This window comes from Oryza glaberrima, chromosome 3 (genome assembly GCF_000147395.1).
Source record: "Oryza glaberrima chromosome 3, OglaRS2, whole genome shotgun sequence".
In the NCBI taxonomy this organism is placed as follows: Eukaryota; Viridiplantae; Streptophyta; class Magnoliopsida; order Poales; family Poaceae; genus Oryza; species Oryza glaberrima.
Genome location: NC_068328.1, coordinates 28900515 through 28913171, shown reverse-complemented (window position 1 = coordinate 28913171; position 12657 = coordinate 28900515). Strand labels below are relative to the sequence as shown.

Genomic DNA, 12657 nt, shown 5'->3' with positions numbered 1-12657 from the left:
GGGAGAAAAGGCAAGTTGTGAGTGAGCGAGCCAGCCAGTGCACAGGGAAATCGGGGAAATCGTCGGGGAAATCGCATGCCATTTCAGCCCGGAAGATTTGATTTCAAAAAAAACATTTAACAGCTTCCTTAAACAACCGAAACCCCCCACGATATCAGCTCTCTCTCTCTCCCTCCTCCCATCTCCTCGTCTTCCTCCTCCTGACCTCCTCGTCGTCGTCGTCTCTCTTCGCCGGCTCCGGCGGCGGCGGCTGCTCGCACCCGGTGGCGTGACCGCGGCGGCGGTGGAGTGGAGTGGAATTTGGGTTCGGATCGGCGGAGAGAGGAGGAGGAGAGGGGGTAATAATTGGGAGGCAGTTGGGGGAGTGTAACTTTGGGCATTGATGGCGGGGTAGAGAAGGTGAGCCCCCAAGGAGGAGGGTGGTGGTGGTGGTGGCTTCTGTACCTGCGTTGCTCTGCGCCCCTCTCCTTTATTGCGTTTAATTTCTTTCCCAATTCCGTCTCTCCGCTGCCTGGCTGGCTTCTCCGCGATTCCATCCATAGTTTGGAGTGGGGAGGAATGGGGAGTGGCGGCGGCGGCGGAGGTGGTGGTGGTGGTGGTGGTGGTGGTGGATGGAGGAGGAGGAGATGATGCGGGCTGGTGGTTGTTGTTGTGGTGGTGGTGGGGTCTGGGCGCGGCTACTGCTGCTCGTGGCGGTGGTGGCGGCGGCGGCGGCGCCCGGGGCGGTGGTGGCGCAGCAGGGGAACCTCACGTCGCGGGCGGATCTCTCGGGGCTCTACGCGCTGCGCGGCTCGCTCGGGCTGCGCGCGCGGGACTGGCCGCGCCGCGCCGACCCCTGCACGGCGTGGGCCGGGGTGCGCTGCAGCGGCGGCCGCGTCGTGTCGGTCGACCTCGCCGGGCTGCGCCGCACGCGGCTGGGGCGCCTGGCGCCGCGGTTCGCCGTCGACGGGCTGCGCAACCTCACGCGGCTCGAGGCCTTCAGCGCGCCCGGGTTCGGCCTGCCAGGCTCCCTTCCGGCGTGGCTCGGCGCGGGGCTCGCGCCCACCTTCCAGCTCCTCGACATCTCCGGCTGCGCCGTCACGGGGGAGATCCCCGCCTCGGCCATCGCCGGCCTCAGCAACCTCACCACTCTCAACCTCGCGGGGAATCTACTCTCGGGGCAGCTCCCTGGCAGTGCTCTCGCCGGGCTCGCTCGGCTCAAGACTCTCAACCTCTCTGGCAATGCCTTCTCAGGCGAGCTACCCAAGGCGGTCTGGTCGCTCCCGGAGCTGAGCGTTCTCGATGTGTCTCGGACCAACCTCACCGGCGCATTGCCGGATACAGGGCTCGCGCTTCCATCCAATGTACAGGTGGTGGATCTGTCCGGGAACCTCTTCTATGGTGGCGTGCCGGGATCCTTTGGCCAACTTTTCGGTAGGACGAAGCTGGCCAATATCTCTGGGAATTACTTCGACGGCAAGCTGGGTGTATCCAATGGTGATGGTGGGAATTTCTCATTTGAGTTGAATTGCTTCGTTGATGTCACTGGACAGCGTAGCCAGGCAGAATGTCAGCAGTTCTATGCTGCACGTGGTTTGCCATATAATGTTTCAGGTCCTGCACCCGCACCGCAGCCTGCGATGCCAGCTTCACCGGGAAGGAAAAAGGGGCACAAGAATTTGAAGTATATACTGATTGGAGCCATTTGCGGCGGTGTCCTCTTGGTAGCTGTGATTGCTGCCATTTTGTATTGCTTGGTGTGCTCTGGGAGTAGGAGGAATGGGAGTAGGAATGATCAGCGGGAAAGTGGCGTGCGGAACACACAGTTGGGAGCGTCTGGAACTGGTGGGGGTGCAGTTACTGCTGGCATGCAACCTTCTGCATCGCCTGCAAACTTGGCAAAGGTCGGTGATTCATTCGGTTATGACCAGCTCGTCGAAGCCACCACGGACTTTGGAGATGATAGGCTTATCAAGCATGGTCACTCAGGTGATCTTTACCTTGGGGCGCTCCATGATGGGACCTCTGTGGTTGTGAAGAGGATAACTTCCAGCATGGCTAAGAAAGATGCTTATATGGCGGAGCTAGATTTATTTGCCAAAGGATTGCATGAAAGGCTGGTGCCGATCATGGGGCATTGCCTTGATAAAGAGGAGGAGAAATTTCTCGTGTATAGATTTGTCCGGAATGGCGACTTATCAAGTGCACTGCACAGAAAGTCAGGGGAGGAAGAGGAAGGCCTGCAATCTTTGGACTGGATAAAGAGGCTGAAAATTGCAACAGGAGTGGCAGAGGCACTATGCTATCTCCACCACGAGTGTAATCCACCAATGGTTCACAGGTATAAACTTCTTTGTATTTACATGAATACAAAATTTATTTCAGTTGGATGTTTGCTTTTCGGGTATAAACTTCTTTGTATTTATGTGAATGAAAAAATTATTTCAGTTGGAATGCTCTGGCCACATATTTAATGAATTTGGATATTGCTGAATTACTGCTGTGTACTAATTATACGATCCATAGCTTACTTAAACCGAAAAAAATCAGAATATGAACAGCACTGTTTTTTGTTTATCCACCTCGCGGGAAATGGAGGGCGGTTATGTAGCATTGTTTTTTATTGGACGTTGCAATTCTGATGAGTTGGCATGCTATGTTCAGGTATACTTGCTAGATCCTCCATCTTATATATAGGCACTTCTTTATTATCATGCTATTTTATAGTCAAGTTACATCTGAATATGTGTGATCACCTTGTCCGTAATTCAGTTGGTCCAAATATCCTTTTATGTGACTTTTCAATGAGATGTTTCTATGCACTATATTACTACCAACTAGACAATGTTAAAGATTTGAGCACCCCTCCTGATATCATGCAAATGCATCAGAAGTTCTTTGTTGGCTTCATTTCGCTAGGAAAGCATTGTTTTGGTATTAAAGTGAAACATGCAGTAAACCATGTGAGTAATCTTGGTTGTTGAACTAATGAGATCATGATCTGCCACAGGGACGTGCAAGCTAGCAGTATTCTTCTTGATGACAAATTTGATGTGCGCCTTGGGAGTTTGAGCGAGGTGTGTCCTCAAGAAGGGGAAGGCCACCAAAATGTCATCACAAAGCTGTTGAGATTTTCATCGTAAGTTTTAACTTTTAGCACTGCATACTCTGTTTCTTAGCTCTACGTGTAAGACTCGAATATCCATAAAATGCTTGATTGCACTTCGCTGTTCAGTTCATCATGCCTATTCATTTTGCTAACATTTGAATTAAACTTGTGCTTTGAGTTCCGAATATATATTAGTCAATTATACTATATTATCCTTCCTCTCCCATGTATTGAGGGTGCAGCTAAGCAAATTCCAAATTGGTTTCTATATGCACAGGACAAAAATAGTGCTAGTAGGCCCGTTGGTAGCGAAAGTAATTGGAAACTTTCTCCTAGCATTTCAGATCCTGATATGGCTCATGTTCTGCTGCCAGTTTATTTTATGTAATTTCTTTTTGCTGCACTGAATGAAATTCGTCTCATTTTCTAATGTTGTGTTGTTTTCTGGGAAATGTAGGACTGCGGATCAAGGATCTTCTGGTAAGTCCATGCATCCATGCTTGCTTTCATTTCTTTCAAGTGTTAGCTGCCTAATGTTTGAAACTGAGGATGACACTGTTAAATTGTGTTGTATAACTGTATCTATAGATGTTTTAGGTTCATGGATGCAAGTGCATTGACAAACCTCTAATTTAACCAGGTTCTCCATCTGCATCATGTTCATATGATGTCTATTGCTTTGGAAAAGTTTTGTTGGAGCTGGTGACTGGAAGGCTAGGTATCAGTGCATCAAATGATGCTGCAACGAATGAGTGGCTTGATCACACTCTGCGCTACATTAATATTTATGAGAAAGAGCTCATGAGCAAGATCATTGATCCATCACTTATAATTGATGAGGACCATCTGGAGGAAGTCTGGGCAATGGCAATTGTTGCAAAGTCCTGCTTGAATCCTAGGTCTTCTAAACGGCCGCCGATGAAATATATTCTAAAAGCACTAGAGAATCCGTTGAAGGTGGTGAGGGAAGATAACGGCGGCTCTAGCTCAGCCCGTTTGAGAGCCACGTCATCACGGGGATCATGGAATGCTGCATTCTTCGGGAGTTGGCGGCATAGCTCGTCTGATATAGGTCCTTCAAGGGATGACAACTTGTTGAAACGCTCAGAGACGATCAAATCATCCGGAGGGAGCAATGGTGACCATTCTTCCTCCCGCAGGAGGCAATCGAAGGAGATCTTCCCTGAGCCATCTGGCTCACGTGACACCGAGGATTAAGGAGCTTTCTTTTGTCTTGTGACCCTTTTAGTGCAAAGAGAAGTCCATGAAGGGTGGCAGCTGTCGAAGCGCTGCTGCTACCTTGTGATTGAATTCTTTCAGCTGACAGATCGAAGCGTGAATTTCCTGCATGTCATTGACTTCACAGGCAGCATACTGGCATCAGGGGTACCATTTTTCGGGGTGGACTGGGAAGCGATCGTATAGTGGACTAGTGGTTGGTGCCCAATGCATGGTCTGGACAAATGGCTTGGCAATGTTGTTATTTTTCCTTCCCCTCTTGATTAAAAAGAAAGAATGGCGAGCTGATTCTTTTTCTTCTTCCCTACTGTAATTGATTGTTTCATTGTTGATCATAGCAGAAATGTTCGTTCCATTCACGCCTGGCAGTGCCTGGTTTCTGTGCTGCTTTTCAGAATCTTCGTCTCTTTGGTTCTCTGTAAATAGTTTGATGGTGTGTAATCTGTTTGTTTGTTCATTTGAGAGTACAATTCTAGGTGAGCTGCTGTCTTCAGGGTTCAGAAAAGGCCAAGCTGAGACAGCGGCCTATCAGAAAAGGCCAAAATTGCAATGGCCGTTTGTGGCAGGCCGGCCCGGCCCAACAAGAAGTGGTGGCCATATCATCATTGAGAGCGCCTGTAGCTCAGTGGATAGAGCGTTTGTTTCCTAAACAAAAAGTCGAAGGTTCGAACCCTTCCTGGCGCGGCATTTTTTAATGCAAATATCTTATTTAAACAATGCCAAGTTTTAAATATCTTGTGGGACATATGGTATTATAAATGTGGATATTTGTAGTACAATGATGTGTTTCCGATGTGTCCCTACTACTAGTACTAGTTTACTATATTATGAGACGGATGAAGTATTTAACAGTGTCAAATTTTCTTATACCATTTCGTAAAAAGCATCTTGTGTAAATGATTGTAGGGAATGGTTGAAAGACATTGGGCCTGAAAGAAGTTGCATCACCTGTAGTTAAAGTACAGGTGATGCCCTACAACTTGTTATAAAGTTTTTTCCACTAAAGGCCTGAAGAGAATCCGAATTGTCCATCCTAGTTTCATGGTGCTGTTCGGAATAGGAATAATTAAAGAAAGTAGAACACTGAGAATAACATCCAAATAGACAAATAATGGCAGAGTTAAGATAAAAACATCCAGAGACAATACATAATACCGGGCAAATTAAAGTCTGTTATTTCCTTTTACTGGTGATAGTTTGTAATGAACTCGCTATAATCTCTGAATCTGTAGCTCAGGTCGGTTAGCTAAAGATTTTTTGTAGACTGGTCTTTAGCTAAAGATTTTTAGCAGTAATACATGGAGCTGTAACATCACAGGTAAATTATTCTGCAGTTCCATTTATTTATCATGAACATACCAATAGTCCTCTACATCGTCTTTTAGAATTTGTTTTGGTTTATAACCCCCATCATGGCAGATTGATACTCCTCAGCTCGCTTTCGCAGCCACCAGCGACGACTGTTGCGTAACCTCGGGGACGGAGTGCTCGTTAATGACTTTGTTAACATGGTCAGTTTTTGTATCCGATGCCCAAAAGCTTGCCATTTTAATGTCATCTTTCACCATCAACTTGGAGTACTCCTCATGGCTGTACACCACATTGTTCTTTCCTCCAAACTCTACAGGAAGGACTTCTGGATCAATGTACTTGTGCAGGATCTTCATGCTCTCCTCGTTCTTCAGGTATACAAAATTCACCTTCTGGATTGATTTTGGGTCAAGGAAATGTTTGACAACCTGAAGGCAATTGAAACATTTGAGTTACAAAAAGAATCAAGATTTCCTTTCCCCCGTATCAAACACTATAACTTGGTTTCTAATATGTGAGTAGAACAATATCCATAGCACAATATTTCATTTATGAAAACGAATCAGAGCCTGTACCTTCCAAAAAGCCTCAAATACTTTGGGGGGATTAAACAGGATCCCGATAGCCAACCTCTCAGGGTAATGATTTTGCAGGATATTTGCACATTCTCTGGCAGTCTTTATGGGTGTCGCATTTGCCAAGGTCCATCCTGTGAAATCTATCAACCAAACCATTTTCTCTTGATCTTCAGGCAAGCTGAGGATTGCATTCTCCAACGTATATACAAGAAACCGTACCTGCCCTTCATGGGACGATGTGTTCTGAATGTTTGAAACAGTGAATAGGAAGCATTAGCTTTTTCTGAAGGCTAAAAGGCTAAGAAGGACGCTCGTACAGAATTCTTACCTGCTTTGCGGGTCTCATAATGACGACAGTTCTCCCCTCTCTATCTACAAAACTTGCTCTGTACATTTTACCTGTTTCTGATTCAACAGAAATCTCGGGCTAAAATTACAGAAGAAAGCTGTTAATAGGATGGTCTAGTCACTCAACAAGATTTCAAGGGAAATAATCAATTGAGCAAGAGAAGAAAAAGGAATAGTGGATTTACCCAACGAATGTCTTCTGGCCTGTAAGCTGTTCTCCACTTAAGACTTTCTTCCAACATTTTTCTGGACTTATCAACATTCCAGTTACGGGCCTCTAGATATCTTCTCAAGCATGCTTCAGTACAATATTTCTTACCAGAGGAAGACAACGGCCCAAGTGCAGCTCTGAGCTCTTGGATCTGCTCATTGAAGATGATTGGATGAGAAATTGGCAACAACATAGTAGATTTGTAACACTCCGTTGCCAAGACTCAAAACAGTGCCCATAAAAATTAACAGCTTGAGCAATGCAATTTAAACTCATCTGAGCATGGTATCGATGTTAGAATAAGCATACCACAGTAAACATATTTGTCATTCTAAAAAAATACTTTTGAAGGTGGACAATTCTATTTATATTAAAATCAATATTGTAGTAACATATTCAAAAAGTGTGTCGATGTAATTCAGAACCATGTATTTTACATTATAAAAGATGACATGATAGCTTTTGAAAGTACCTTTGCTTCTTGTTGCTCAATGTCATCTGAATCGAAGCGAGAGGCATGCTTTTTCCGAAAGCTAAACATGACTTCTTCTGCTCTTGACAAAGCTCAATCCTGAAACAGAAATTACATGCTATTGATTCAAATATAATGTGGTCCTTTGCTCAACATCCTCATGGATCAGAGAGTACTATTTTCTAGATGAGTAATCTAAACGAGGATCAACTTCAAAGTTACCCCAAAAGGGGAAGAAATGGGGTAAATATCATGGTGTAAGACAGACCAATGCTAGTGGTCAAATAACTACTTGAATCAATAAATGTAGAGGAGAACTTAAGGACGCTAATACTAGGATATAGGGCTTCATCACACAAACATAATTAGTAATTAACCTCATCGCTCTTGTGTAAAACCACTTTGATCATTCATTTGAAATAAGATTTTGAATATTGCATGTGTGATTATAATATATTTGAAGAATAATGAAATATGAAATGCAAGTGTTCAACTAAATGAACAGCTGAATAACATACATATATAGATTGCAAACAAGATCACTATGCCCAATAGTGGCTAACAGCATTTGCTTGATAAATCCAACTTCTAGAGAAGTTTACAAATAATAATAAAAAAGATTGTATGGATATTCAATGATTTTTTTAGAAAGTAGGTCATACAACCCGGCATTTATAGAAAGCCAACACGGCATCATTTGCTGGGGAAACCAGCTTACAAGACAGCACAAGTCCGAAGAACAGAACAAAACAATTTTTCATCAGCAGAAATTTGCCTAGAAGCTCTTATTGTGAGATACTTCATACTTTTTTCCTGTATACTTATAGTCTTGTTGTTTGTAATATTTTAGTGTAACAATAAGTTTGCCCATGTTTGTAACATCTTCAGTTCTCTGTGCACCAATATTGATATTTCACAGAATACTTATGCGCATCCAGCCAATCAGCCATGCACAGATGCAACCATTAATGCATTACCATAACTAGATGGGAATAAATAAAATAAAATATATAATACTAAAAGGATTTGGACCCATATTTGTGCATCAAACTTCATACTTTTTGTCTGTGACAGGTGCCTCTCCTCAATTGACTATCACATATTTATTCAGTAAGCCAGCGACTTGACATGAAGTAAGTCCTAACTAATTGACATCACACTACAAGTCTAGAACATGTAAGAGGCAAGCAATTCACTGAAGCCAGAAATCAGATTGAATCTATACTCCATCTAAAGGAAGTAGTGGTGATCGAGAGTGGTGAATTTGCTACCAACCAACCACCAACTCAAATTCTGACATACGGGATCATTGTCTATCCTCCCACTAAACCAAAAGAACGGTAGAACAGTAGAAGTCACGAATAGAATAGATCCTGGAGCTCTCAATCATGATAATCCTTGTACGCTAGTAATAAATGGAGCCCATTTTACGGGAGTGAAAACAGCAAAAACTTTGATGTTAATTCAAAATAGATTTCCTCTTTGACATGTGCCGATATGATTTTTTTTTAATTCCGTAACAATGTACGGGCATTTCGCTCGTCAGAAAAAGAAAAGGACAACATGGCAAGCACGGATCCTGCTTTACATTTGTGACCCTAACTTGGTTTGCAATTTTCTGTTTGTTGACTTCGACATTTCAATGAAATGTACTCCATGGACAAAGAAAAGGGGGGTGGAATGTACCGATCAATGTTTATGACTACCGAGGCAGCATTGACAGCATCCTCTTTTGGACTTTGACTAAGAGAAATTTCACCAACGATAATAATGGTTTTAGGACCTGTTAATTCTAGCATAAAGATAATAGTGGTTTTAGAACCTGTTAATTCTAACATCTGCAGCTGCTCAAAAACAAAATCTAACATCTACCGCATACCCCACTAAATACAGATACGGTCAGAAATCATAGATCTGACAAGATACCATGATACAACGGAATTCATCATCAAGATTTCGCAATTTTGTGACGTCCTGTGGTGTGAGACTACCCATATTGCCCCTCAAAAGATGAATTATGCCTAATTACCGCAAGAACAAATCACCAAAAAGAAAAAAAAACATGATTTTTGGTTTCAGAACCGTAAAATACCCAAGATTTTAGCCGAAGATTGAGCTCTACCTCTACGGTGCTATGGATGGAAGATTACAATTACCAAACAGACCTAACATTTTCCCGGACCAAGAACAATACAAGAACCCTCGTATTAACCAGGCGATGAATCAACGAGGCACGAATCTCTCGCATCGCAGCAGCCATCGATCCCAGGCATCCCAAGCCGAACACCAAGAACAAGAAATGGAAGGGAGAGAAACCAAGAAAAAGCCTCCATACCAGCGAGCCCGGAGACGAAGCAAACTCAGAACCGACGCAGCGGCGGCGGCGGCGTCACTGCAGGCTCGCAGGGTTGCCGCCGACGAGAGAAGAAGAGGAAGAAATGGCTCTCCCCCTCCACCTCCTCCTGTCGTCTCGGGAGCGGGAGAATAATAAAGAAAGGCGAGAGAAGTGTCAAATGTCAACTGTACCACGCACCCCCGTCCTCCTACCTGGAGTATAGTACAGTGGGATCAGCATGCAGCTGCAGCAGCAATCGCGATTGCGAATCTCTTTTCGTGGCCGGGGCATCCAGTAGGGCAGTGTTTAGTTTTTTTTTTTTTTGAAATTGGATTGAAATTTGGGGAAAGTTGATAGTTTGAAAATAAACTTAAGAGTTTATGTGAGTAGAAAAGTTTTAGATGTGATGTGATGGAAAGTTGGGAGTTTAGGGGAAGTTTGGTATAAACTACACAGTGTCTAGGTCTCAGATTGAGAAATTCTGGGCGCCGCACGGAGAGAGAGAGGTGGTGTTCTTTTCTTCTGAAAACGAAGATGAAGATGAAAATTAAGTTTTTTACGTAAAATAAGGTGATATTAATGTATACTTAATTGAGTTTTAATTATTACGAATTTGAAAAATAGATTAATATGATATTTTAGATTAGAGCACGAAATTTACTGTTTAGTAATTTGAAAAACGTGTCACGAAAATCTTTTTCTCCATCTAACTTCTGTTGAAGAGATGAGCGGGACCTGGCGTGGCGTCGCATGGGCCTATACTGGACCAGACAACATGCGGATGCGATTTCCAGATCCGTGGGACGAGCGGCCGCGGAGAAGCCGACGGATGGGCTTCTTCTGGATGCGTACGCAGCAGCAGGCTGTACAATTTTTTGGGTAGTTTGTCACGATCAAACCCACGGTAGTGCGCACGCACCATATCATAATAGTATCATGTGAGGTGGCTGATTCTTTTAACATAATGGAATAAAATTTTGGCCTACTGCATCATATGAGGTGGCTGATGAAGATGAATATTAAATTGACATACGTCAAACGAGAAAACTATTAGCAATATGATTAATTAAGTTTTTAATTATTATAAACTTAACAAATTTATATATTTGATATTTTAAAGCAACTTCTATATATAAAGTTTTCACACATAACACATCATTTAGTAGTTTGAAAAACGTACTAACGGAAACCGAAGTAAAATCAGAATGGTTAGTAGGGATGAAAACGGAGCGGATAGTTTCCGTCCGCTCCAGAGAAAAACGGATACGGATACCTTTCGGATCGGATATTTCTCGGATAGTTCGGATACGGATACGGATACGGATATTTTCTCCCGGATACGGATACGGATATGGTATCGGGGTTTCCGTCGGATACGGATAGTAATTCGGATATCCGGTGAACAGTGCTATTCGGATATCCGTAGAAGCCATAAGACATACCCCATTTCTTTATAACTCTATAACCTTCAAGATACTTTTTTAGATTTTAATAGTAGTTTATCTCTTAACACTAGTCCACACTCTTAATATTATTTAAATTTTTAAAAAATATTTATAAATTATACTATATTTTATGTAAAAGGAGCTAATTATATATGTTGATATTTGTTTCTATTAGAAGTTGAGTTGGTTTTCGTGTTCCGAGAAAAATTTGTTTCCGTATTTGTATCCGATCATATTCGATTCTTATTCGTATTCGAGATAATCCGTATTTGTTTCCGTATTCGAGCTATCCGTATTCATTTCCATATCCAGTAAAAAATATGAAAACGAATATGGTATGAGCATTATCCGTCCGTATCCGATCCGTTTTCATCCCTAATGGTCAGTGAGAAAAGTGTTAGAATTATAGTAATTAGTGTGAAAGTATTATGTGATATGGTGTAAGGCCCCTATTTAGATCCTCCAAAATGGCAAAAGTTTTGCTATTTTGTAGCACTTTTTGCCATTTTGGATCTAATCACTAGTAGCAAAAGTTGGCAATTTGACATTTGGCATTTGCTAGTCCATAGTAGCAAATTGTGCCAAAAAGTGCTTTGGGACCACTCTCTCTCTCTTTCTCCCTCACTTTAGTGCTAGAATGGCAAAACTTTAACATGCATCTAAACACCAACTAGTACTTTTGCAATGCCAAAACTTTTGCCACCAAAACTTTTGCCATTTACCATATGCTATTCTAAATGGATCTAAACATGCCCTAATATCATATCATGTGAGTGTTTGTCAAATCAGTGTGCAGTGGCGGAGGGACCACTACTAAGAGCAGGTTTAATAGTGGAGTAAGCATCAGCTCCAATTTACATCCACGTCATTCAAAGCATCTTGACAGAACCATTTTTTATGTATGTGCAGCAGTTCATAGATTGGGGAATTGGCCTAGGCGCTTGTGCTTGGCCGGCTCTCATGCAAGCGTTTGCTTCCCTCTCTCTCCGACACTTTCTCTCTTCCACGTAGGCGAAGGTTAGCTATTAGCCAGTTATTGTCCCCGTTCTAAAGAAACTATTTTCTTGGACAGGGAGACATTTAGTTTACACACAGGTTATAACTGGTCGTCTCTGGAAAAATAAGCTCATTTTTTATTTTTTCCGTGTCGACGAGGGCGGGAGCGGCGTCCTCGGCCGCCGCCGCCCAATTCTAGGTTTTCATTTTTTAAAATTTTATTTTTTTTAGGTTTTTTATTTTTCTGTGCGGTGTGCCACCCGCACGTAAAAATCGTGATTTTCTCAGACCCCTGGGTGTGTGCGGGTAGCCCACCCGCACGCGAAAATCAAATTTAACCACACAAAAAACCATTCTCCTAGTAGTGGACTGAGCTAATGGAAGCTTAAATATTTCATAAATTATATATATACTACCTCCGTTCCAACATAATCATCGTGCTAGATTATTTAGCAAAGATTAGGGTTTAGGAAAAATCACTATAGTGCCTTCTATTAAGTAATATATGGTTAGTACTTGAGGATAAGATGGAGAACATTTTAAATTATAGGTGATTGATGTTACAAAAGATACTCCCAAAATGACAAGCTTTTTGGGACGAATTTTCAATCCAAAAGTGACATGATAGGGTTTA

At 42.8% G+C, this 12657-nt stretch overlaps 2 protein-coding genes and 1 non-coding gene across 4 annotated transcripts; 2 read left to right on the top strand and 1 right to left on the bottom strand.

The window, feature by feature from the left end:
* The first annotated feature begins 596 nt into the window (after positions 1-596).
* Positions 597-4682, top strand: LOC127767696 (probable LRR receptor-like serine/threonine-protein kinase At2g16250). The gene is made up of 4 exons (XM_052293118.1): positions 597-2320; positions 2990-3118; positions 3546-3568; positions 3729-4682. Exons 1-4 carry the CDS (start codon positions 612-614, stop codon positions 4304-4306), a joined length of 2439 nt encoding a protein of 812 aa, XP_052149078.1. The 5' UTR covers positions 597-611; the 3' UTR covers positions 4307-4682.
* Positions 4683-4938: 256 nt separating this feature from the next.
* On the top strand, positions 4939-5011 carry TRNAR-CCU (transfer RNA arginine (anticodon CCU)). Its single transcript has one exon. It is a non-coding gene; the product is annotated as a tRNA-Arg (tRNA).
* A 417-nt stretch (positions 5012-5428) lies between these two features.
* LOC127765573 (phosphatidylinositol transfer protein PDR17) lies at positions 5429-9774 on the bottom strand. 2 transcript variants are annotated; one of them, XM_052290498.1, is made up of 6 exons: positions 9583-9774; positions 7248-7365; positions 6750-6926; positions 6545-6643; positions 6214-6459; positions 5429-6066 (listed from the first exon to the last, which is right to left on the bottom strand). In XM_052290498.1, exons 2-6 carry the CDS (start codon positions 7314-7316, stop codon positions 5758-5760), a joined length of 900 nt encoding a protein of 299 aa, XP_052146458.1. In that variant the 5' UTR covers positions 7317-7365; positions 9583-9774; the 3' UTR covers positions 5429-5757. The 2 variants fall into 2 exon arrangements, with proteins under 2 accessions (XP_052146458.1, XP_052146457.1); XM_052290497.1 differs by having other exon boundaries at positions 7248-7346; positions 9583-9773.
* Positions 9775-12657: the final 2883 nt, after the last annotated feature.